General features: G+C 41.0%; 1 protein-coding gene across 14 annotated transcripts in view; it reads left to right on the forward strand.

Annotated features, from left to right (window-relative positions):
* Window positions 1-27,369, forward strand: part of LOC113954467 (bifunctional heparan sulfate N-deacetylase/N-sulfotransferase 3-like) — a 213,435-nt gene that overhangs the window by 154,985 nt on the left and 31,081 nt on the right. For 12 of the 14 annotated variants that reach the window (XR_003530205.1, XR_003530206.1, XR_003530213.1 and 9 more), the window contains one exon: window positions 15,153-16,279. Coding sequence is in view for 1 of the 14 variants with exons in the window: in XM_027658847.1 (XP_027514648.1) it covers window positions 15,299-16,279 (981 nt within the window). In the remaining 13 variants the exon portion in view is untranslated. Of the gene's footprint in view, window positions 1-9,097; window positions 9,222-15,152; window positions 16,280-27,369 lie in introns of those variants that run through there. The other 2 variants (XR_003530210.1, XR_003530217.1) reach the window with 2 other exon arrangements.

The following is a 27,369-nucleotide window of genomic DNA, read 5'->3' on the forward strand; positions in this document are numbered from 1 at the left end:
ACAGAGCTGAGTTCTTGTATTGACACTGAGCATTGAATGATCTCTGGACACTCACTGGAGAGCTCACACGAGGTGTGAGTGTACCCAGAACTGTGGCTGATAGAGCACTTCTCCCTCTTGTACACAATAAAGCACAAGTGGCAGTTCAGAACATATATAATTACGAGTAACAGAAGAGGAGAGATCACTCCTGAAATCCTGCTGCTCCTGGTCTGCAGCCGAAGGAATGAGTTTAACTGAACAGGCACTGTAATTTAAATACTTATTTTGTCCCCAGCTGTCTGAGCATGAGGTGGCAGGAGGGTTAATGTGATTTAGTTCTCCCAGTTCTCCTATAAGAATACTGTCTAAGCTGTCAATGTAATGCTGAAGCAACTTGAGTGTCCAACACGGTGATAATTTCCCAGCTCCTCAATAAGTATCAGCTTTTTCCTTCCTTAGTTTCATAAAATAGTTTTAAAGACAAAGCTCCTGGTAACTGTCTGATTTCAAAACAGAAAACTAATGTACTCTGTTAATAACTAGGGAGATAAAACTATTTCATAATCTATCTACCCTACGAAAATTAACACTGCATTATACTGACTCCTGGCTTGATTTAACAATTTGAATTGTTGGCTGTTATGTTGGATTTCTACTCTTCTATTTTTTGACTTGGTAGAAGGTGTATTGTAAATGGCACATCTAATTAAAAAAAAAAAAAGGAAAAGCTTGTGTGGACAACAACATGAACAAGAAAATGCTTCAGAATTCAATTAAGGCTGAAAGACAAAATGTTGCACTAGGGAATGTCTGCTGCAGAACCAGGGGGATGTTTTCTGTGGAGTGGTTCTTTGAAGAATACAGGAGTTGTCATCACGCTCCTTAGGTTGTGTTGGAAACGCAGCCTCACGATTATATGGGAAAATATTAGGCTTTTTATTTAAAGGATAGAAAAAGTGATGTGATTCCTTGTTTTTAAAGCAAAGACCTATATAACTGGGTGTCTCAAGGGCATCATTACACTCATAGAGCTTTTTGCTTCTAGAGCTGATGTTTCAAGCTGGCTTGTGTCCACACCATTTGGAAATCACCACCATCTGAGACCTGGTCCTACATTTCTTGGCATGCAAAAAATCCTCTTAAGTCAGTAGTAGCTTTGTATGCAGAAGGAATTCATAATAAACCTTTCTTAATTGCTATTCAGTGGCTTTTGTGAAGCAAGAGTTCTCAGTTCAGTTCCCAATGGATGCCTTTGGCAGGAAAAGCATCCAGCACCACCACAGCCAGTTTTTTTTAATATCTAAGATGGGATACAGCAAAGGAGCAGGTACCTGCTGGCTGTGACCCTGAAATCACAGAGTATTGCCTCCTGCAAAGGAAGCTGTGCTGAGAAAAATAAGAATATAGACTACAATTTAAAAGCTTTACAAAAAAAATCAAACCTATTGAAAAGCATTTTAATATTCTGGTCTGAGAACTAAGGGGTAGGGACATTCTTCATTACTCTGCCAGTTCTAGAAGAAGAGTTCTAGAAATGCTTGTGTAAAGACTGATTTATTAAGAACTGCAAAGCAGCTTGTCTCAAACAAGTGCTGTCACTGTGTTACCTTTGGAAGAAGGAGCTTGAAAATGGATTTTTTTCAGTGTTTACCTGAGCAGAGAGTAACATACTGTGAGATGGGGCAAATTAAATTTGAGTTTGATCACTTCATATTGAAAACTGAAGAAAATGAAAGGAGAAGGGGAAAAATTAGCTTGGCTGGTATTAATTTATTGCTTTGTTGGTTTGAGCAATAGCTAATACATCTGTGCAATGACTTAAGGACAAACTGTGTTGGGCCTTTTCTGATAGCAAGTGAACACATATCAACAATTCATGCTTTTTCAAATACAGATTTTCTCTAGAAGAAAGCATCAATTCTATACTATAGCTGTCTATACATAGTCTATACTGTGACTTCTCACAAGATACAGACCCTCAGTTTTCTGTCAAATGTCAACAAAGTTAAATCCTTGCTCTCTATATAAACCCAGGGATTTGTCCCTCAGAAGTGGCTACAAAGGCAGAGAGTGTAGCGTGTACAATGTGATGATGGAAGGAAAGAGGGAGAGGATTAATGCTTTTTCTTAAATAACAGTGTCAACATCTGGCAGAAGCTGGGAAATGACATCTGTCATAGAACACAAGAGCAGAATCATTTGTGAGTAAGGGCTAGGACAGGAGCTGTATCCTGCAGCTGTGGCAGTCTGCTAGGGAGGGAACTGCTCCACAACTCCTTCAGGGCCACGTGTCATGTGTGTGGCACAGCAGAGAGCACCAAGTGGAAAAAGGTGACAGCATCCTAAAATATATTTGCACAAGGCATGAGATTGAGCACCAGAATCTACAAAGATGGATTTTTCAGGAGAATGTGTCCCTGTCCAGCCCAGTAATTCATCTTCATCTGATAAGATATAGAGCACAGCAAGTATGCATAAATCATTCCTTGTTTGTTCTATTTGCACTGTACGTGGTTGGGATTAGAGTACTTTGGACACTGTTTATGTCAAAGAGGAGAAAGATTGCAGTGTTGAGATAAAGAAGGAGAATGGTCCTTTGCTACAGGCAAAACATGCACCTCCATCAGTCTGCAGTCTGGAACAAGCTTCGAACAGCAAATAGAGTTTGGAAGAGCAAAAACACTACTTCTACCCAAATAGCTAAAAAACAATGCCCTGTACTAATTGAGAAGGTCTGATAGTGCCCCACAGTGAAAAATGCCTGATGCAAAAATGGACTGAGGTGGGAGCTCCTCAGCAGGAAAAAGAGCTCTTTAGTTCTTTTGCTGGCTGTGGAGCTCCCTCACAGTGAACCTGGACCTTTTCTTTGAACTCAGGATGCCTCAGCCTTCCCAGGAGCCTCCTGTGTCCAGACCTCTGGATCTGAACTTGCTCCAGAGACTTACCCCTGTGTGTACAGTCAAGTGTACACTCGATTTCTCTGCAGGATCAAGACTTTAAACACTATCCAGGTGATTCCAAATCGTGTTGTAAACACAAGGCAGTCGTTAGAGAATCACAGTAGTGTTGTCATGCAGCAGAAATACCGGCTGTGCTCCCCCTGCTGAACTGAAGGGTGGTGGGAGCATCATTTACTGTTCACGTGTCTACGTAATCACAATGCACAGGATACTTCATGGGAGGAATGGGCAGGGAAACGTATCCAGATTTTGTGGGACTCAGCTTAGTTCTGCTTCCGTGCCCTGTCCGTGGAGTCCACGACCCAGAAGGCGCCATGTGCAAGGGCTGTGGCACACACTGGGTAAATGAAATGAAATGGTAAGGCTGACGTGTGGGGCGATGCAAAAACGTCATTTTCTAGGCACAGGTCCTAGGAAACTTCACAGGGAATTACATACAAAATTTGTGGCATTATAAGGCATTATAATTCACCGCTATTACATGGCCACCAGCTGCCAGCTTAAACCTTCTGCAATTTCTGCTCTAGAACAACACAAGCTGAAAGGTAGAATTAAACTCCTTGTGACAGAAGCCACCTTTGTCATATATTTGCACAATATCTGGTGCAGTGGGGCACTAATAACAATAGGAAATCTCAGCTTTTAGTTTTAATCTTCAGTCCGTCTGGGTTAGCATTTGCCTTTAAGGTGACTTAACATTTTGCATGTAATTACAGTCTCTGGATCTTTGAAAAGAACTGTTTCTCTTGAGTTTTCTGAGTGGAATAAAATACTCTTATTAGCCTGTAACCTTTTTTAAATCCCTCTCCCATATGGTATTCATGTGGCATCACATATTACAATATAGGATAATACCCTGGATAATATGTGCTACCATGAATATCCTTGCTTGATGAAAACAGGGTAATTAAGATCTCTGAGCATGGTGCATGTCTACATGTGGGCAACCTATTGGCATAATTCCTTCTGATTAAATCAAAATAATATATGACAAACTTAAGAGTTCTAGCAGCTTATCTGATATTTTAATCCACTTCATGTTTGGGGAGAACTGAAATATTAATAAGCAGAAAAATAAAGTATTCAAATTAATTCTAGCAGGAAAGAGAACAATTTCCTCCTCTTTTTTTTCTTTACCTGTTGACTTCTGGGACAGATGACAAGCTGATACATTTCCCTGGAGGCAAACATCTTGTGTTGCAGAATACAAGCTTTCATTAAAAAATGATGACTGGGAAGGAGATGTTCATATTCATGTGAACAGAATGCAGGTGCTCTTCTTCACTGGTGAGAAACAACCAGTGTGACAAACCAACCCCTGCAGCTGTACCAGCTGTAGCAGCTTCAACATCAACAAGGAGGATTTACTGTCAGTGTTCCTGTTGTTGTTATCTCCCAGCACAATAAAAAATAGGGGGTCACTGGGATCAATAAGATCCTCTTAAGTCACCAAGCCCAATCCAGCACTTTGATGAATAATGGGTGGTGGTCACTCAGGCTCCAGCTCAGAGTTAACTCTGCTTTGTGCCCTCTCTGCTCACAGAACGGGTCTGCTTCATTCTGATGATTTAAGAGCTGCTTCTAATTTCCAGCTTAACTTCATGCACCAGTTTCCCCCAGTCATTATTATGCCAAAAATTTTTTTGTCTAAAATACTTGCTAGCTACCGCTGCGTGTTTGTCTGTCCCCCTCACGTGCTGCACCTACATCGCCTCAACCTTCACCTCGAGTATCGTAGGACAGGCTGCGTGTTCCCCCAGTCATGGTAACAGCTCTTCTCTCCACCTCTTCCACTCTGTACCCTTTCCCTGAACTTTAACCAGCGTTCCAGGTGAGGATTTACCTCAGCCTTATGCAATAGCATCAACACTTCCAATATTTCCCCCTCTTCTTTTCCTCTGCAGGCACTGCTTGTGGTATTTTCTAGACACATCCCCTTGGCAGCTGACAGCCATTCTCTCACTTTGAGTAGTACCCACGTCCTTTCTCACCTCAGTGATTTCCAGCTGATGAGCTCTCAGTTTGGAGCAGACAGTCCTGTCATTGATCCTGTGGTGTGTTACCTTGCATGCTGAATAACTTCCCACTCTGCAAACTCCTCTGCTTATTGCTCTTTGTTTACTGCCTCCAAGGGCGCAGGGAAGCTGGGCTGCGCTTTGGGTGCTGTGTGTTCAAGGAGCACGGAAGGCAGGAGGAATTTATTTATGTAGAAATAAGGGAAGAGCATGAGGAAGTTGAAGGCAGTGCTGAAGAATGCTGCTTTTCTTTACAAAAAAATTAACTCAATTAGCCGTGTTCTCCAGAGTTGCTTTTGCTGAGGGAAAGGAAAGATGAAATCATGATGATTTTCCCAGCTGACTGTGAATGACATTCTGCTTTGGGAAGCATTTGCTTGACTGAAGCACTGGGTATAGCAATTTAATGTTTTCTCTCTTTGCCAACACTTTTTTTGAACTCTTCCTTTGTTGTTGATGGGGGAAGATGAACTGATTTTAGGGTAAGAATGCCGGTTCCTCTTAGCCCAGAGTGTGCCCTATTTGATTACATATCCTAAAATCAATTTTTAACAGCATTTTTAATTACATATTACTTTCTTTAAAAGGGCAAGGATGCTTTACAGTGTTTATTCTGCTTATAACAACTTGGTTTCTTTCTAATTCTCTTCCATCCCCATTATCGCTTTCCTGTAACCAATTTCAATATTGCTAAGTAGCTTTCACTCAAATTGACATACATTCAAAACAACTCACTAAAATTAATACATTCTGAATCTATGCTGCTATTTTTTTGCATATTTATTCACTTGGAACCCATGAACCTGATACAATGGGAAGGAAGAGTCTTTCCTCCCTTTTCATAAGCAAATTTGCTGGTAAATTGCGACAGAAAATGCTCAGTCCTCCTCATTAATGGGTCTGTCTTACACTTCACATGGCATGTGACTTGAGCAGTAAAGGGTGGTTTTTCAGCTTAGAACAGACATTCCTAATGACTTTCAGAGCTTCTTGAATTCCAAAGCTGCCCATCTGATCATTGTACAAAGATGACAATTGTCTCAATACCCTGATTAACATGGAACAAAACATATTTATAACAATAGTTTATTCTAAGCCTAGAGATAAAAACTGCCTTTCTGCTGCCAAGTAGTCATCACCCACAGCATGTAATTAGCAACTTGCCTTCCACTGGCTTGAAAGATATTACTACAATGTATGCAGATAGTGGGATTTTTTTTAGGCTAGGGTATTGAAAATTAAATAGAAAGTACTGAAAAGAAACAATAAATGTGTTTTCCATCTGAAAGCTAGTGGCTTTTTAGAGAAAATCCATAAGCCTGGCTGGCTTCCTGTATTGTTTCCTACAGAATAGTCATTAAACACTTCACAAATGAAGGGTATTGTAATAACAATAATAGAACAATGTAGCTTAGTTATGAACTTGAACAGTGCTGGGGTTTTTCTCTTCTCTGAGATAGCCTCTTAGCTGATTATGTTTTTACCACAAGTCAGAATCTTAGGCCACATTTTTCTCTTCATTATATAGGCAAAATTTGTAAAGAAAACATTTTCCAGTTTAACAAGTTTCTGATTAATCCAGAAAGCATTAAGAATCTACAGTAACTTTGTCTTTTGACTAGTAGCATTTGTAATAGCTTTAAAAAAGTAACAATGAAATTACTAATGACAGGCACTTGCCGAGATGCTCCTTGTTTTCAAATACCTGTAATACCTCACTGTAATGGCTTCCTGCAAGACAATGCCAACAAAAATAATACAAATAATGATCAGTGTTGGGTTAAAAGATGTACCTAAACTTTGGAATGGCAGGACTGGATAAAATATTTCTGTGTTAATTGAAAACTGTTGTTATTACAAGTAACTCTCCACAGTTACTGGAGAGTTACTTGGGTTGTGGAGTGATGCCCAAGGTAATCAATCTGTCCGTCTTAATAGATGCAATTTGTGGTGGGAGTTGTAGTAATAAACACCATAACAAAAATGCCTAAATTTTGCACAGATTTCAGCAGGACCAAGTGTTCATTTGCAGACTTAGAACCATGCAATAATTAGAACTACTTCTTGCCTGAAAGAGGTAAGACTGAGAAAAGGCAGAATTCAGTTCCTTTGAGGAAGATAGAAAGTGTTGGTTATGCAAAAGGAGGAAGCACCATCTGAAGACTTGAATTTGAAGAAAAATATGAATGAGAAAAAGAGCATTCACATGTAGAGGCCAGCAGTAAGAAAGGCAAAAAAGCTGAGGCATTAGTTCATGGTGCAGCAAGAGCTGTGCAGTTGTCTAGATGTGCCTCTCTTTTGCCTACAGTTCAGTAGACTGCCATCTTCCTCCTCCCTAATCTCTTGTCCGTATTTAGTACTAATTTACCTATTTTTTGTGAGCTATTATGGGACACAGATCTTGGCCAGAAGCACAGTCAGCAGTGTCTTAAGATGTATTGCTCAAAGAACGGCTAAGACATCGTGCCCCGTTCACGCCGCAGTGATAGCTCAAGAGCAAAAGACTGAAAAGTAGCACCAAGAAGGTTGAAAGCTGTTAATACTCCTGCCAGAAGCACTCGGTGCTGCAGCTGCTGACGTGCAGTGCTGCAGCCCTCAGCTGTGAGATGTCTAGCACATCTCTGTGAGCATCCCAGTGCTTCCGAGGACAGTGCTCCTCTGTCCATGTTGGCCAGTGATACCTTAAAACCAGTTCCAGCTGCTCACAGAGAATGGTAGGAGGGAAACAATGAGTTTGAGCTCAGATCCAAGAATTTCAGTCACTTCTGGCTGCCTTCTGCCCCATATCTCGTAGCCTGTTGTAGGAAAAATCCTTTGTAATAGAGAAGCTACAAGACAAGACAGTATCAGCATATCCACACTGTCAAGAAGCTTAATGTAGGAGAAAATTCCTTTCAGTAGAATATTGAGAGAGCAACAGGATTTTAGATGGACTTTCTATTCCAGGGGTTACTAACCTCACAAAGTCCTTGTGACAAGTCCTCTGTCCTTCTAGAAGTCTAGCTTATGGAACCTGAGACCTTGCACTGCTTTTTAGCTTAGAAAACATTAAAATTTTGGATGTTTAGAGTGTGTCATGAGAATAAAAGGGAGAAAAAAAGAGGAGAAAGCAGTAAATAACAGTATTCCTGAATTAATTGCTGTAAATTCTGCTGATGTTTGGAAAAGCAATGTTCAGATGACTGTAGCTGGTTTCGCTCTTACGTTTCTGCTTTCAGTTAGTCATAGAAAGGAGGGTTTTGACAGACAACCACCAGTGATGGAGTTAATCTGATGTATTGAACTGTCAGCCATTAGGTGAGCTAACAATCGCCAGGCAATTGTGAGGTAAATTAGCTAGATCAAAAGGGCACTTGTAAAATTTATTAATTTTATTTCCCATTTGTGAAAGCTAATGCAGTTCAGACAGGGAATCCTAACTCCCTCACCTGCAGTAATGGAATAGCCCCATCTCCAGAGCGAGGGATGCAGAGTATCAGTGAAAAATACGGAGGGACTAACTCTGTTTAACATGGGGTTAGGAAATTCAATAAAGAAAGGCAGTGAGGCAGCAAACACATTCCTTCAGGGCTTTAACCCCATATTGTCTTGAGAAAATATAATTGACCTTATGGAATTTTCATCCTTGTGCGCTACATTTAAACCGGCTCAGAAATCGGCCAGACCTAAACCTGCAGAGACAGAGAGGGTTTTGGCAGGAGGGTGTGAGTTAAACTTCCCCTCGGCACGACTGCAGCGAGGGCTTGCTAAGTCTCTTTCAGAGAAGGAAAAAAGAAAAAAAAAAATTTAAAAATCATTCTTTATTTAAAACAGGAGTTAAAAACCCCACAACAGGAGGCAATCCCGCCCTAAGTCCCTCGCGGAGGAGGCGCCGCAGGTGTCGTGAGGTGCGGCCCCCGCGGCGGCTGAGGGCGGGAACAGCCTGAGGGGTCGGGGCCGCCACCGCGGCCACAACCGCCCCCCGCCCGGCCCGGGCGAGGCTCCCGCGGAGGGAAGGGCGGTGATGTGGGAGGTGGCGCGGCGGAGCCCCCGCCCGCCCCTCTCCGGCGATCGCGGAGCGGCTCCTCCTCCTCCGGGAGGGCGCGGCGAGGCGGGCGGGCGGTGCTGCACCCCCGGCGGGCAGCCCCGCCGCACCTCCCGCGCCCGGGGCGGCTCCGCGCCCGCCGGGTGCCGGCGCCTCTCCCGGAGGAGCCTCCGCAGAGGAGACAGAGGAGCGGGAGCTGCGCACAGCGGGCGGGGACATGTCGGCGGAGCGCACCTGGAGGTAACCAGCGGGGCGGGCGGTGCCCGCGGGCCTGGCGGGGCGAAGCCGCACAACTCGGCGCTCGCCTGCCGCGTCCCCCCGGCAAAGTTGCGCCCGAGCAGCCCCGGAGGCTCCCCCGCCGCGGGCACCGCCCGGGACGGGAGCGCGGCGGGACGGGGCGGCCGCCGGCGCTGGGGCTCCCGCTGAGCGGGGCAGCGGTTTCGGGTTGGTTCTGTGGTGTTTCTTGGGGTTTGGTTTTGTTTTCCTTGTTTCTCGGCGCACTCAGCATCTGCCTGGCGCGGTCCCCTCGGCAGCCCTTCGGTGGCTGGGCTTTTCCCTCTCCCTCTCCTCACGGAGTTGTTCCACGCGACGCGGTTGCCCTCTAGTGTTTGTGGGAATTGGCGAGGGCTCTGTTGGGGAAAAATTAGCGTGGTGCGGTAATTATTAATAACTTCAGGTGTTTATTGCTGATTGAATTTCCAAATCCCATCAGAAGTTGGTGTGTAATGCTGCTCGGTTCAGCTGTCGCGTGCAACCTTCGGGAAATGGCAGAAAACTTCTATATTGTTTAATTCACTACTTGATGTGCTGGATAATTGCTTCAGGTTTTGGCGTGATGGGTTTTTTTTCTTCTTAATAAAATGGAAGGTGGGAGAAATGGGATTTCTCTCCCTGTCAGCATCCCCAGTCGGGTCTCTAGGAAGGAAGGGTGCTGAACTCTGCCTTATTACCTGTTTACACTTGGCTTGTGCTTGGCACTTGTGGGAGAAGTAAAGGTACGGGCATGGACCAGAAAATGTGCTGTACATTTGCCTTAAAAACCTTGGAGGAAATAGTTTCCTCTTTAGATAGTGATGTTTCTGCAAGTGCTGAAAACTGTATAGGGTTTATCTCAGAAAAATTGTATGCGATGTCATGTGCTTTAAGATCTCTCAGTTGAAAGTATTATATGAAGGTAAAGTAGTAATTTGAAGACTTAACCCAACTTGTGTATTGTTTTAAAGTCTTCCAAACCTTCTTTTAAACTATTTTAAATACTATATTTTTTAATCTTTGTAAGTATCTTTTAATGATGAGCTGTGATGCATGAATTCCTATCCTGTAAGGGTCTGTGGTGCTGCATGAGGCAATGCAGCATGAAGCTAAAGGTGTCATAGGTACAATAGAAACTGAGAACTGCTTGCCCCAAGGACTTGACAAAGCATTTCTGTCTACACAGATTGTTGTTCTGCCTAAGCCGTTCTTTTTTCTAGTTTTTTTTTTAAAGATATGAGAGAATGTAAGCCCTTCAACAGTCACACATTCCAGGGCTTGTTATGTGATACTAAAGGGTCCCAAAGACTTCTCCTGACAGTTCATGGCTCATATCACCATCTTTTCAAGTTGAAGATGTCTTTTTAATATGCAGTCTTGTGGTCTCATTCTCAGCCTGGATTTACTTGTCTGAGTTATCACTGCTTGAATACTCCAGTCAGTAGAATAATGTTGTAAGTAGGGGCACTCAGTATTTGGAGACCACTTTCATATTTTCATAATTAATTTAAAATATGAGCACTGCCATCCAGCCCACGTTTGGTTCTCTTCAAATGGACTTTGCTGCCATGTCATTTATGTATCCAAAGATTTTTATTTTAGTACCACTAATATGACTCCAGAATACTCCCTTTAAGGTCATATTTCATAGTGGCTGGCCAAAGCAGACTTGTATGCTCAAGGAAATTAAATAGCATTCAAATCAGTGGAGATGTAAATGCCTACATTAACATGCTGAATAATGTGTATTTTTTGTCTAGCCTTCATTTACAACTTAGCCTTCATTTAAAAGTCAGTAGTATGTCACTAGCAATGTGGTAGTGGCCAGGTTGGTAAGGAACAGAATGAGAATATAGTGATAGGAATTATTAGAAGAGGAGACTTCTGGGGAGGCTGCTGGCTTATTTATTGGATAAATTGTATTGCCAGAAAACAAAAACTGAAGACTTGGAATTTCATGTTCTTTGTGTGTGTTTGCTGCATCTCATTAGTAGGCTAAGTCCCCAGCCAGTGTTGTCTCTTGGAAGCATTTCCATTAGGGTTATCATGTTGAAATGATTTATGGAAGCCAAGGATTTGGTCGTTTATTTTTACCAATCAAACAACAAACTAAAGGAGGCTGCAAATAGCAGGAACTTGCCAGGCTCCTTATGGTGTGGTTCAGCTCTTTGGAGCTCATCATGGCATTTGTCCTCTCATCAGAACTACCTCGTTAGCGATTTTAAAAAAAAACAAACCAAAAAAAACCCCAAACAAAAACCCATAGTTGAAAGTGTCTGTTCTAATGCATCTGCTTGATGCTTGCTGCAGCAGATACCTGTAATTGTGACTGCCCAGCAGTACTGCTTAGAATAGTAAATCTTCTACTTAATAAAGTGATACTTCTATAGCCTCAAGATTGTCGTGTGGACTAGTCCTGGGCTGCAGAAATCACTTCTACAGTAGATGAGGAGGACATAGAGCCTTGTTGTTTGTATTCAGAGTAAAATGCAAAGCTTACTTCCATGACTCAGCTTTCTCTCAGCAGAATCATCTCCTCCGTAGTGAGTCCAGAAGTTAAAAGCAAATGCTGAATATTCAAAGATGTTAATTTTCACCTTAAAGGAAGCATTTTGGACTTCATACTTGGAACAACACAGGTTCTGGTCTGAATTTTCAGATGGTGGCATGAAAATGCAAAATAGGAGATCAAATGCAGGTTGTAGGAGATTAAATGCAGATTGTCCTAAAGTAATAAAGTTCCAGATGAAGAAAAAAATGAGGCAGATTGTATTGCTTCAGACCATGGAAAAAGACCATACAAATTATTTTATAGGTAAAACTTATCCCAGGAGTACCTTTATGAAACATAAGGTTCACTGAAACAGTACTAACAAGCTTGAACTCTGCAAAGAGTTTCTAGACTCTTTGATTATTTTTTTTCTTTTAAGATTTTTTCTTATAGCCGGATTATTTTTTTTATTGCTGTTTGAGTTATCATGACTTCTTCTTTCTTTTGTAAAATACTCTATTCTTGTGTCATGAAAGTAAGACTCCATAAGTACTGTCCTCTTCTGAAATGCTGCTTCCAGCAGCTTACAGAATGTTGGTACCTTCTGACTTACACCTTTGGTCTGGTTTTGCTGTTGGAAGTGACAGCAAAGGAGGACCATTTTCCCCGGATCCGTGTCTGCAGGTGTGATAGAGGTCACTGTAGTGGTCTCAGTGGGTTCCACAGTCACAGTGTGCTGTGGGTGATGCCCCTCAAAGCTGTCAATACCACTGCCAAGGTGGGTACATGATGAGTTATTGTAGCATGTGCTGTAAGATGGCATTAGAGTATCCAGCAAGTACTGTTGCTCAGACTAAAATGCTGCTGTTCCTCAAGGAAAGCAGCTGTACCTTGTCAAGGCTTTGACACTGTTTTGGTATTATTAAATGCATGTTTTCTTTGTGGGTTTTATGTTATGCTTTCTGTGTTCTTTGGAACTCTTTGCCATGCAAACCGGTCCTTAAATAAGTGGAAACCACATAAGCATCAAGCTGATACAAGAGAGCATGCATCTAAAACTTGTGCCTTATTGTGTTCCATGCCCCTTCCTTACTGTCTTCAGTTTGCCAAGTCTGGCTGTGTCCTGCTGCGTCCTGGGGAATTCCTGGGGAATTCCTCCTTCCTCAGAGTCAAACCTCACATCTGCCTTGACATTTCCAGCCGCTCCTCCTTACAGCTACACTCCGTAGCCCCAGGAGGCACCTGCAATTAGGAGCTAGGGATACAATGACAGGGGTTTGCTTGAAGAAAATAGAGGTTTTTGGGCAATCTCCAGGTTTTCTTCTCCATGGAATGGCATTAGGAACTGTGTCCATTCTGCAAGTGTTTCTTGGGTTGCAGCCCTTCTGTAATACACAGTTCAACCAGCTCTGTCGAATGAGCCCTCCCTTGCTATGAGCTTGGGTCAGTGTCAGTTCTCTTTTTTTCTTTATCTAGACCAGCCAGGTCTGTGGTTATTGAGGAGGAGGACTGGGAGTATGTTCAGCTTTTCTAGACAACACAGTAAGTGTTAATTTTAGCCACTAAAATTGTGTTTCTTGGCACTCAGGCAGCTGAACTGGAAATGCAAAATGAGGAAAACCCTTCATGTGTGTAATGAAAAATCATCTGTCTGGAAACATCTCTCTCTGGTTTTACTCATTCAGGATGGAGCTCCTTCTTTGTCACCTGACTTCTTACTTACTTCTTAAGTATCTCTTTTGCTATCTCAAGTGATACTCTTTAGGTTAATGTGACAAGGATCAGACATCTCAGTACTTGAAAATGTTCTTTGACACCTTCTAAAGGTTCTTTCATATTTTTGTTAGGTCTTTATACATTCCTTAACTTCTTTTCACATGCCTCTAGTTACTGAGAGCTGGGATTATGTTCTTTTTTTGTCTGACACTGATTAGTGAGGCTGTATTCCTGGATGCAGGGCAGGTGTCCTGCCTAAAAGCTATGAGCAGGTCTTTGTGCAGCTGCAGGCAGGGTTCAAGGCTGGGTGTGAGTCCTCCCAGAACAGAAAGGGTTGATATATCTGTGAGTAGCAGGTGGAGAGAGTAGAATCTATCTGTTCAGACAGCAGGATTAGCTGGTGAGATGCAGGTTTAAAGGGAATCTTAACTATGAATGAGACAGCTCACGTATGCTTGCTCTTCGTGCTTAATTTTGCAGTTTTGATGACTAGGATGATTTGGAATTTCTTCTTCCCCTTATCTCATTTTTCTCCTCATTTATTTTTGCTTTATGCTCATTGTGGCACTAGGAAGATCAGTCTTTGGAATTTAATTAAATTTGTGAGCCTTACATAGGTGCTAAGTACTTCATATTTTTCAGCTTTTTTTAAAACCTGGAGTGAAAGACCAACTTGTTTACAATGTAGAGTTAAAAAAAACAAACAAACAAGAATGGAAGGATTAAGCTCTTGGGAAATGACCATGTTAATGCCACACACATAGCTTATCCTAGTCCCATTTGCAAATGGCCATGGATGGGCACTGAAGTTACAATGGCATGTTCTAGATCTTCACACCATGAATATTTTTCAAAATCTTCTTGTAACCTTCCTTTATGACTTAATGATAATTATTTTATGCTTGTCACCCTGTCCAGTTATTTTACTGGGGACATTTTGACAGCACTTGTACTGCTGCCTTGAAAAATGACTGCTTTCCTTAATTACAAGTTAGAGCATTGGTATATCCTTAGGTGATCTGCCTCCTAAGTTAGCCTTTGATTTATTACTTTCTCTTCTCAAATTTAAGAGCTGGATTATTTTATGACTTTTTTAATGCAAAGGAGTGTGATGTACTTTAACAATTTGAACAGCTACACAATCCAGTAAAATGCTATTTCTTTTCTTCTAATGTTGCAGGAAAAATGTTGTGTTTTAAAAATACTTCTATAACACATCGTATACAGTATATTAGTATGTGTGCATACAACAGTTAAAATGTGCATGTTTTGTTTAGAACTTCTTGGTTCTTCAAAAAGTAATAAAAGATAGAGTTTGTTTAATCGTGTTCCCCACCGTGGTGGTGGTGGGAGGAGGAAGGTTACAGATTTGCAGTATTTGGGTTGTCAGCAGTTGTCTACTTGGAGTTAACTTTTCTCTTTAGATAAAAGGAATTTCTGAAGCACAGGAAATTCTTTGCTGTCATATCTTGCATTTTCATTGCCTCTTTTACTTGATCCTCTGGGGTGAGGAGCCTGTGAGATTTAAAGACCCTCAAATGCTCATGGCAGCTAGTGGGAGCAGGGAGAAATCTTAATATTGCAAAGTTTTGAGCTGTTGGTCCCCAAACTACTGCCTGGTAATGATTTCTTTGCTCCCCATTAATTTAAGTGGGATGATACTTCACAAATGCAATGCCCCATTTAAATCCCTGGTTTTCTTTTTTTCTTAGATTATACCTCTGGTGAAGCTCTGTGGAAGATAGATGTGTGTGCTGCAATGGTGACATAAAGATTTCACAGGACTGGAACAAGTTGTTGAGAATCTGTGTTTGTTTTTCATGCTGCTGTCGAGAACTATCTAAGGCAAGTAAACACCATGAGTTTTATCCTGAAACTTCACAGACACTTTCAAAGAACAGTTATTTTGCTGGCCACTTTTTGTATGGTGAGCATAGTGATTTCTGCCTACTACTTGTATAATGGCTACAAACAGGAAAATGAACTTCCTGAAATCTCCTCAGAAGTGGAATGTGGTGATCCTCAACTGTTGCCATACAAGCTGATGGAGATGAAGACCGTGAAGCCTCTTGATCCCCTGAGGACAGACCTTGTAGTGCTGGTGTTTGTGGAAAGCCAGTACTCCACGTTAGGCCAAGATATAATAACCATCTTGGAATCCAGCAGATTTCAGTTCCACATTGAGATTGCTCCTGGGAAAGGTGACCTCCCGGTGCTTATAGACAAAAATAGAGGCAAATACGCTCTCATAGTGTATGAAAATATTCTAAAGTATGTGAATATGGACTCTTGGAACAGAGGCCTTCTAGATAAGTACTGTATAGAATATGGTGTAGGTGTTATTGGATTTCACAAAGGCAGTGAGAACAGCTTGCAGAGCTTTCAGTTGAAGGGTTTTCCTTTCCATGTCCACAGCAATCTGGGTATTAAGGACTGTTGCATTAACCCTCATTCCCCACTGCTCCATGTGACTAAATCTTCTAAGCTGGAGAAAGGGCCCTTGCTTGGAAATGACTGGGCTGTTTTCCAGATTAATCACACAGCTTATCAACCAGTGATATTTGCAAAAGTAAAGGCACCAGAAAACCTTTCTCCACCTGCTGCTCTCAGTGCTTTCTATGCCACGGTAATTCATGACCTGGGGCTCCACGATGGGATACAACGAGTCCTTTTCGGCAATAACTTGAATTTTTGGCTGCACAAGCTGATTTTCATAGATGCCATCTCTTTCCTAACTGGAAAGAAGCTCAGACTGTCCTTGGATAGGTACATTCTGGTTGACATAGATGACATCTTCGTTGGGAAGGAGGGAACAAGGATGAACACCAACGACGTACAGGTAAAGTATGTGCACAAACTAATGATCCTTACAGCAAAGTGATGGTTTTTTCTCTTCAAGTGAATATCTCTTAGTGGTTTGAACTCACAGCAGATGTAGATCAGAAAGTATTACAAACAAACTGTTTGAGCCTTGGGAGAGAAGCCAGTTGGTCTGTCTTTGAGTAGTCAGTGATTCCAGGTGAAGCAGTTCCTTCAAGCTGCAGGTGGGGGAAGAGTCTGTGCAGTGTTGCTTGTACCTGTACTAGAAAAGGTGTAAGATAAGGTGACTCACTGGTTACTGTCACTTCTTTCCTCTCAAGTGACACACGAGTCCCTTCTACGTTCTGTAAACGGGTGGGCACCTCTGAATTCTGTTCCCTTTGCTACATATGGAGAATAGTCTCCCCAAAAAGAAATGAAGGTCAACTAGTTGCTAAGTAACTGATAAAGAAAAGGGGGCAGAGCAGTAGTGTTTTCACACACACCACAGCCCACCCAACACACCATTCTAAACAGAATTGCAGAGTGTTTAACTCTACTTTGCTGATCCCTTCTCTCTAAGCACACACTTCAGCGGTGTTTGGAAACAGCACAGGACTTGAGGGCTGGAGTCAGGAGCTGTTCATATGTGATGGGCATGCAGCTAGTCTTACAAGCAGGAGGTAAATGTGGTGAGCACTAGTAAATGTCAGCATAAATTTTGAAGAATAGGCTGGGTTATTAGCTGTTTGAAATAGGTTTGGATGTCAGGAGTTGCTCGCAGCATTTCACCTCTCTTATCTCTGTTTTATGGCTCTCCCTTGCAAGGAGGGTTTGTGTTAATGTTGGTCTTAAAAGCTCATTGTGTCGCTGAATGACTTGATGATTTCCATTTTGGCATTTGAAGTGTTGCATTCCTGAAGGTCACTGTCCACTCTGTTGTGCTTTGCAGTGAGGTGGCAGCTGTGGGTCAGTAGCAGTAACATCTTAACGTTATTTCCTCCTTTGTACCTGGCTTGTGTTTTGTGAAGTGTTGTTCCAGAGCAGATAATTAGAAATCACCTTGTACAACTCTACTTGGTCTAGAAGTTAAAAATCTGTAACATGCTGATTGTTACCCTATTTGTACTAAAAATAAAGGAGAATGTTTTGTTAAAACTTTTCTTTTCCCAGTTTCTCCTTCTATTAAGAAAGACAAGGACAGCACTGTGTGCAGTTTTTTATTTTTGTTTCATTTTAAACCAAGTTCTTGGGTTTTTTCAGCGTTAGTTTGTTAAGCTGCAATAACTCTGCATTTAGGTCTTCCTTAAACAAAAGGTTTGAACCTGCAGTTAAACTTGAATTCACTTTAAAATTGCAGCGGAAGCTCTTTTCCAAAACATTCTCTTCACATGCAACTATAATTGAGATATAACCTTCTCATTAGGTTGGTGTTTTCCATATGCAAACAAATCACATGGGAGAGAGTTGAAATAAAGGGGAGAGATAATAAATGGAGTTTCTGTGGAGGACATGATGGCAGTGTTTGAGTTAGGTAAGTGATTGGAGAATCTCCTGAATGCAAACTCAGATCACAGGAAAGAAATAAGGTCTGACCCACATCACTGCAGAACTCTTTTTCTGCAGAAGCAGCTGTTTCTGGTAAGAAAATATGTAAAATAAAACCTGAATAAACCTCTCGCTGAGTTGTGCAATAGCACTTTGAGACAGTGTGTTTTTTATTGTTTCTCTTTGAAAATGACACCTTTGGATTGTTTTAGGATAAGTCAGGATGTTTAATTGTCAGAATTACTTACCAAAAGCAGGAGGCTGTTGAGACAAATTTGATTAAAGCAGATACAGAAGGATAAACTGTATTGTTTTGGGAGAATAATTTGCGATATGTCAGAATGTAATCTTCCCAAAATAAAACTGTCAAATTAAATAGAAATAATATCAAAGTGGAAATAACTTTTTAAGTAGGATAATTTCATTTAGACAGAACTGTTTTCTGAAACAGTGGAATCTGGAAAAGAAGTGTTCCCTTCTGATTCTTCATCTACTTATAGTTAAAATGTTCTATTAAACGTGTTGTTAGGGCTGTCAGATGCGATGCATCTTCATTACTATTAATATCAAAGGAGTTATCCTCTGTGGCACAATGACACGTAGAAAGAATGAAACAAAATCCATTTGCAGTAGTTGAAAATCCGTTATTGTAAAGTATATTTGCAGATAAATGACATCCCATTAAACAGGAGTGTTTTACTGAGCTCTGCTGCAGTGACTGTGACGGAGAACTGGGCGCTGCAAGTGTGAAAGTGGGTTGCTAAATGTAGGCTTTGTATAATTGCAGTACTCCAGACAGCTCCTTTCTGCTAAGGTTACATTTTAAATACTACCAATGCAGAATTGAGTAGGATGCTCTTTTGTGCTTTAATTTTGTTTGGCGTGTTTCCTCTTTAATGTTTTCTGGCTGTATCTGGTAGGACTGTGGGCTTGCTGAGAGTAAGGGGAATGTTTCTACATGTGCTCTGTTAACACAAATCGATGTCAAACTCTTCAGGAAGCTCCCACCACCCAGAGGGACCTCTAGGATTGGTTCTGACTGTTCTCTGGAGAGGACAGAGTTCAGGAACTGGAGGGTTAGTGCACAACTGAGAGCAAAAACAAGGTGGTCAGCTGGTCCAACCCCCCTGCTCAGGCTGGGTCGTGTCCTGGTGCTTTTTGACTGTGACCAAGGAGGGATGTCCCAACACCTGTAAGATAAGGTTTACAGGGGAATTTCTTCTTGACATACCTAAATGAGATGTTCAAAGAGGCCAGGAGTGTTAATATTTGGCACAAAATTAAACTGCCCTACCCTTTAAAGTGTGTCAGTTGGAGTTGAGCACTTACAAAAATTGCTGTCATAAGGTTAAGGGGTGATTTTTTTTATCAGTATTACATATTGACCTCAAAAGAGGTCAGGTCAAAAGCAGACCCTCTAATATGGGTGTCCTCTGCACCTCTAAAGAGGAGGCAAAGTGGTGATACTTCAGCTTGAGTACCTATAGTGTCAGGAACACAAGCATAAAGAGCCCTTCTGAAAATCTTTTAGAAACATAGTTTATCAACCTAAATCCTGGAAAACCAATAAATGGTTTGTCTTGTTAAACAACAGATGAAGTTTGTTCCAATTTCACTACAGCTTCTTCAATTAAAAAAAAACAAGAAAAAAGACCCCAAAAACTTGAAATAGTGCTGCAGATTTTAGATTACTCTTACAGATTTGCCTGTCTCTGTAAAATCTGGACTGATAAAGCGTAGTTCTTCAGTGTAACATACTGAGTAGCTGTCACTGCATCAACAGTAACCATCCATCTTCATAGTTATTTACTTTATCTTCCTCTGGTATAATAGAAATAATGGAAGAGAACAATTCCATAGTCTAATTGCCTCCTACTTTGAAAATAAGCTCGGTAATATCATCTCAACATTCATTTTTCAGTAACTTTTTTCTCTCCTGTTGTCTGTCAGGCAGGAGGGACCATTATGCTGTGACAATGTTATATTTTATTTTCCTTGTGTCTTTTAGAAAGACTAAGAGCCCGTGCAGTGCAAGTAATTCATTTAAATGGACATACAGAGAATAATCTGTCTAGATATCCACAGAGTAAGTTTATCTTAATAGACCACAATTGTCCTGGCTGACAGTCTACTAATTTAATATCTCTTTTTGTTACAGTTACTCTTTGTAAAATTTTTATGACTATAAAGCATTGAGATTTTTCAAGGGAAAAGCAGCTGATAAAAGGGGGGAAATTAAATGTGATTTCTTTTTCCTGTTGACAGTTTGTGCAGTGCTGGTGGTTTGGGCAGTTTGGTTTGGTCTACCTTTTCCTTCATTTCCCCAACACATGCACTTTCTCTGGTTCTTCAAGAGTTAATCACATTTTCCAAATGAAAAATTAGAACACTGTGAAATTATTTTTCCCTAATAATTAGCTGTGTGATCTTTCCTTGACTACTTTGTCCTTTGTGTGCTTTTCAAAAGAGACCCTTTGAATTGAAGTCAGGAGGGGGATCTCTTCTCTTTGTTCATGTAAGCCTAATCTTTTCCTACACCTGTAATTATTCTTTTATGATTGGCAAGGAAAAAGCTTCATATTGACCATAGCCATTATTGGAGGGGGAAGATAGGTCTTTTCTTATCATTCTATTTTGGGAGTGCTCAGGCAATGCTGAAATGGGCAATACAAGCTTCAGTCTGCAACCTTTGAGCATTAGTCATGGAAGAATTGGACGAGAGCTCCACTCTTGGTGTGTCATCTGTGCCAGACATCCTTCTGATAATGGAGAGCATTCAGCCCAAAGGAATAAATTCATAACACTTTAGTCTCCATCCCTTGCACAGTCTCTCATCTTGGCCGGATTTTGAGGTTTATAATGCAGAAATCCATATCAGAGCGAGTCCTCTAACTTTCCGTGGTGGACATAGACAACACAGAAAAATAGCTCATCTTCAGGCAGGCACTGCTTAAGTGAATTGCACTTTAAAAGTATGTAATTGTTTGTTGTTCAGAAATTGCTTCTAGAGTGACTAAGATCAAATATAAACATTTGCATTTGCTCAGGTCAGTCTTCCTGTTCCAAAGCCAGTGCTGTCACTTCTTTGTTATTTCCTTAGTGCATTGGTGGCCTAAGCTTTTGTTTGATATAATTCTGCTTAAAAACAGATTTCCCCCCTAAGAGCTAATTGTTTATTCCCCGTATGAAATTCATCCACGTTAGTCAGCACAGCTTAAATTATTACAGTTGTTTAAAACCCATTAAGTGTCTTTTCACCCTGTGCAGCATATGTGGAAAGAAACCAGAACTTCCCATGGCAAAGCATTCCATTTGGCCATAAATTTTAAGAAGACAACCATGTGTCTTTTCAGTCACTCTTGCATAGGAATGATGTAAATATTTGCCTCAGAAGAGAAGCTCAGATATATTTTGTGTTAAGGCAGAACTTCTAAAAGGTGCAGAAAGCTGAACTGCCAAGACAAGCGATGGTTCCTGTCACAGGAGGAAGTCTGATTCTCTCAGTTAATTGCTTCTTTATCTCTAGGATCACGTAGAAGGTTATCAGGAAAGAAATGACAGATGTGTCATCAAATGTGTCAGCTGCACAACCACCAGAGATACTCAGGGCTGTTTGGTTGCACTGAGCCGTAAATCTTTCCTTTGGGGGAGATTCAAAAAAACCTTTTGAATCACCTCTTTAAATTATATAATAAAGTAATGATTAAGAACTCTTACTCTGCTAAATCATTTTACATTCCCAGTCCTTTAGCCACAGTACCTTTACACCATTGTTCAATGCGTCCACTGTTTGTTACATACATTCTTTCTTAATTTGACCTGAAACTCCTAAAGTGTTTTATATTGACTTTGAAATATAAAATATTGGAAATAGCAAGGGAAAAGTGCATTCTGTACTTCAAAAAGTGTCAAGGAAAACTTATGTTATTAACCACAGTGTCTCTGTAGCTGTCTGATGCCCTAGGACTGATTTACTTGAGCATGTTGTTTCAGCTGCAGTAGTGTGTAATATTATGCACTGTGAGACAGTAGAGATTTAGAATTTGATTTCAGAACTAAAATATAACTTTAAAACAAGTTATAAAAATTGGTTTATGTATTTTATGGACTGCTACCAGCATAAAGTACACTTTACCCAGTCAGTCATTGTAACATCTAAGAGCAATTTGGTTTATGTATCAACTTCTATGAATTTTAATCAAGTAAAATTGTTACAACTGCTGCTCAGTACATTCCAGCTCTTTTTGTTAGAGGTGTGCTGATGTTTGAGATGGAAGGCTGGATAAACACTGTCAGTCAGAGAGGGGTGACTACAGAGGGGCCACAGGACATTTGAGGACTGATTTCCTTCAAGCCCTTCTACCCCAGCACCAGATTTGACTGTTGGTTGCACACCCCCACTCTGTCTTCATGACAGAACCATGGTAAGGAAATCCTGAAATCTTCTGCGAATCCCCTGGTGCTTTCCAAATAAGATGATGTGCACTACAGATTCAGTCAACCTGAATCTTTCCAGAAAATGAGAATAATTTGTTTTCGTTTTTGAATTCCTCGTGTTTCTCTGCGATGGTGAGATGTCCTTAGGCTTAGTGTAACTCTTAACAATGGTGTCTTTCTGTTCTCAGTGGAGTGTTGTGATATCAGAGCTAATTTATTTAAAACATAAGGAATTGCACTCCCCGGAGATCAAGTGGGGTAACTGAATATTTGGTAACACTGTTTCTGCTTTTCCCTTGATTTATTACCTTATGCAGAGATACCTTTACACTTGAGTTTAAGGCTTCCCATCCAAAGGAATCCTCACAAAATCTTAGATTCGCCAGGTGTTCCAGCCTGCACTGATCATTTCTGGCTCACAGCCACTTAGTTAACAAGCTCTGTCTTCCTCTGCCTACTTGGAAACTTATACTTAGGGAATGTAGGTGAATATTTTCATGGATGAGATAAAACTGCATGTGATTGTGCACACTTTGAGTGTTTTCAGCATAACCTAAACTCAGCAGTGTTTGGGTTCATCCATCTGGCCGTGAAAATAAAACCTGCTGTCACATCAGTCCCTGTCTTTCCTTGCATTGCAAATTCTCTTGGTCAGGGGCTCTTCTTGTTCAGAAAGCACCTCGTTGATACAAATAACAATAATGTAAAACAGCTTCCCACAGAGCTGCACAGATTCCTCCCTGTGCTGGTGGCTGCTGCAGATTTATTCTGGGCTTTTCCAGGTTACAAGTTTGCCATCCAGTTCCTGCTGCTAATGAAATAGAAGAAAACTTTCACAGCCAACAAATAAAAACACACTGCAGACAGATCTAGAAATCAAAGCCATTAGCTGTGAAACATGATACCAAAAGTGAGCCTACCTCCTTCCCCATCTTCAGTCACATCAAGAAAGGCAGTCTGGCAAGAAGAAAAAAGTGAGGGTGGGAGTGGGACTAAAGATACCTCAGAGTTGTCTTTGATAGAACTCTAAGGGCACTTAAAAGGAGGCTGAAAAATAATTTTGCTATATATAAATAGTAGGGGGTTTATGATGTGAAACATTTCTCTTATCCTTTGTCCTTTCTCACTGCCATTGTTACAGGTAATAGAAACGTTGAAAATGTAATCTTGAAAATATCCGAAAACCAAGATGAATAGTAAAATATACCCAAGTTTGTAATGTAAACTGGTTTGAAATTCAAGCTGACTATGAAAAATACCATTTTGTATCAGTAAAGAACTTCATCTTATTGACTGAGGTGTTTTCTGGAATATTGTGCTCAGTTCTGCACCACTTGATCAGAAATATTTAGAGAGTGCTTAGAGACACCAGAATAGTCAGGAAACATCTGAGCAAAAAAAATGAGAAAATGAAGGCTAAAAAATTCAGTAAGTAACGATGACCAAAGCAGAAAGCAATAGGCTGCAGATGTCTGCAGGGTATTAACAGTGAGGAGGGATAAAAATATTTAATGTAAGGCACAGAGGTGTTTAAGTGTAGGCTGAATAGCCAATAAAAGTAGCAGAATAGAGGCTAATATGCCAAAGGAAGTAAAAGGATTATGTAAGTCTTTAAAAATTAGATTTGGCAAAAGGCCATGAAATATGCTATTGGAAGGAATATAATATTGGCAGGGAATTTGTACTAAGATATACTCTCCATCTCTTACAGTCTGATCCAATGCAGAGCTCAGTTGGATTCCTGTGTGCTGGTTTGAGGCTGCAAGTGTAGACTTTGCCAGCTGGGATATTTCACTGTGCACATGTAGTTTTTGTAATCTCATCTTTTAGAAATGTGAACACTCATGCAAAAACAAGCAAGGTGTGTTTTAACAGTAACAAAATCATCTCCATGTTTTTCACTTGGGGCTTTTTCTGCTCGATTATATCCCTCAGACTATGTAGGAGTCAATGAAACTGTCCAAGTTTTTATTAATTTGAAGTAAGTCCTTATGTCATTTCTGTGTTGACTACATATAATCATAAATATGGCTTGAGAAAATAGTTATATCTGTTATTTTATGGAAGCTTTCTCTCTTTTTTCTGTCACTTCTTTTATAGCAATGTTGATGTAGCTGGGGAATTTCATTCAGCAGCTTTAGAACTACTCATAAAGAGAAGAAAAAAAGATAAATATTTGTGACCCATAGCTGGTGAGCAAGCTACCACTGAATTCCCAGCTGTGTCTTAGGTGGAACTTTCAGACAGAAAAAATGAAAATCTTTTTGGCCAAAGATTGTTTTTTCTATTGATAAAGGTGGGGCATAGAGGGGGAAAAAGAGCTTTTGGTGCCTCAGCTCACTCCAAACATAGGGATAAAGATAGATATTTTTAATCAGATGTGCATCTTAAGAGATGCCCAGGAATCTGAATCTTTTTGACTCTACTAGGAAAAAAGAATATCTAAGAAGCATTTGTGAATGGACTGTGTCATCAGTGTGTTGCCCAGCCCATGGAGTAATCTTTATTTAACATGCCATGGTGTGATAATTTTGTTGTGCTTTACTGAAGAGGGAGAGCAACTGACTCTGTGGTGGTTTTTATATAAATAACAAGGTTTCAGTCTTCATTTATTTACACTTTGTTCTAAAGTATGTAAAACTAAGCATTAACACAAATACTGTGCTTTAGTCCTACCTGGGCGGGGGGAAGATGGTCTTTGAAGGCCCCTTCCATCCCAAAGCGTTCCATGGCCTGCTCTGGCTAATCCAGGTGCTGTGTCCTGGAGCTGGTGATAGCTCCTGCTGTCCCTTTGTCCTCTGGGCAGGGTGTGTGGGGCGGAGCAGGGAGGGAAGGAGGTGCTTTGGAGGCCTGATGGACAGGGCAGGTCCCCTGATACTCTGAAGGGGATTGCAGGCTATTGCACTGCGGGAATAGCAATCTGGGAGACAAATCTGTGGGAAAGTAGGTTTTATGGAACAGGTTTCTTCTTCTGTATGCAAGCCACGGGTGTATAGGTGGAACTGAAATTGTGTCTCTAAAAAAAAAGCCTGTGCATTTTGGACAGAGTGACATGGCCACGGACAAAGTTAGACTGGAGCAGGTGCAGTGACCCAGCTGCAGGGACCTGCACATCAGGTGAGGCCCCGTGGTCTCTGCTGCTGAGAGATTAGGCTTTGAAGTCCTTCCAGAGTTGAGCCTTCCAGATATTTTCAGCATTCAGTGGCTGTGCAGAGCCACATGGTGCCAACAGCAGGGGGAAAGGGCCCGGAGCCACAGGGCTGGGCAGTGTGCACTGGATCAGGGAGGGCTTGTCCTTCAGCCAGACTCTCCCTGCTGTGTGTGTTGGCTGCTGGGAGAGCTAAAGCTGGAACTGGCATTTGAGGAAGCATTAAATAAGAAGCAAATGTGCTGTTGATAATGAATGTGGTGCTAGGAGCTTGGATCATAACCTCTGTCCATTCTGAGCTGGGTGACTATAAAATACATGCCCCATTAGACTGAACAGCCATGCCACTGTTTTATCTGTGACAAAATACCATGCACCCTTCCAACTAAGATGTGAAGCTGTACAAGTGTGGGCTGTCTAATGAGGGGGTGCAGAGGTGTAAAGCCTCACATGTACTGGGAGCCAGACGAGTGTCGACACGAATCAATGAACAGCTCTGAGAATTTATCTGCTGCTGGTGGGATGCAGTGGAGACAAGCCAGACTAAGCAAGCAGAGCAGAGCGGCCCAGAAGTGACCTGGAACAGGATCTGAACCACTCTGTCACCCTGAGAGATGGGCTGTCATGCTCAGAGCTCAGGCAGCATGTTGGGGGGGTTGTGACTGCAGCACAGCCACCTGAATTGCTTTCCCTTAACAAAACTCATTTTCCTGCTGTACTGGCCATCACCACATCACAGGAACTTAACTGGATAAATATGAGGAGATTCCACACTTTGTTTTTGAGTTCTGTCATGCTCTGAGAACTTAGCCCTTCATACTCGGCGTTTCACAAGCAGGCAAAATGTTAGGTGAAAATGCAACCAGCAAGGTTTCTGTTGAATCCTGTCTGAGCAATACCCAGGGAAAAATATGTAGCAGTAGGATGTTTGTTCTGTTTCAACTGACCTGGGGTATTTTTGACCTTTATTTTAAAGGAATGCTGCATTTTATTTCTGTTAACTGCAGAATAACGAGATCACTTAGCTGTTTAGTAATAGTAACTCCTTTCATCTAAGTACACTTTAATTAAGAGCTAATAATGCAGAATTTCAGACAGAATCCTGAAAACACCATGCTAATTGCTTACTTTACTAAATAGTGTTGGCACCAGGTATTTATAACCTTCACGTTACCTTGCCATAATTAGCTTATTCTCATTAACTGCTACCTCAGCTTCCAACAAGTGAGAAGTTGGTGAAAGAAGTTAGAAATATTTCTTAAATCTCTTGGTTGTACAAATGATTTACCTAGATGAAAGAGCCTAATTACTTGAAAATATGTAATTGGACCATCATCAAGATCATTATTTTATGTGATATAAAAACAACTCCAAAGGAAAACCCAGTGACATTTAAAACAGTGTGTTCTGATAAAAACTTTTGATTGAAATCATTTGAGGAGCGTTTGCCAAAGTGACTACTTATATTTTTTGGATCCTTTAGTGGACCTCAAGTTCAGCTACCTAGTTATAGCATCTGAGCACATAAAATGAAGTTGTGGCTCCTGAATTTTTTTTCTTATATTGGACGCTGAAAAACTTAAGGTGCACATAACTGGCTCCAGCCTGATACCTTATTAACCCTTTGAGGGGAAACTGGGTTACCTGTTCTCTGCCAGCAGAACACTTTGCACAAAAAGCTGAACGTTTTCTTTGGTTTTTTTCTCTTGCCCTCTCTGTTGTGTCAGCTCTGTTAGGAGAGCACACAAAGGCAATTTAAGCTTTCTTCTCCTTTTGTCTGAAGGATATTCAAAATATTTTTTTCAGATACACCCAGGACACCCAAAGCAATTATTCTTTCTCCTGTGTAGGTTAAATGTTTATGATAATGGGTGTCAAAGTGCTATTCTTGAAAATCCAGAAAGAGTAGATGTTGAATTTTAATGATGTTCCAAAATACATAATTTATCACGAGGGAAACATTTTTCACAGAAGCAAAGTAATCTGTCCAATAAAAT

This window comes from Corapipo altera, unplaced genomic scaffold (genome assembly GCF_003945725.1).
Source record: "Corapipo altera isolate COAL_440 unplaced genomic scaffold, ASM394572v1 255, whole genome shotgun sequence".
Classification (NCBI taxonomy): Eukaryota; Metazoa; Chordata; class Aves; order Passeriformes; family Pipridae; genus Corapipo; species Corapipo altera.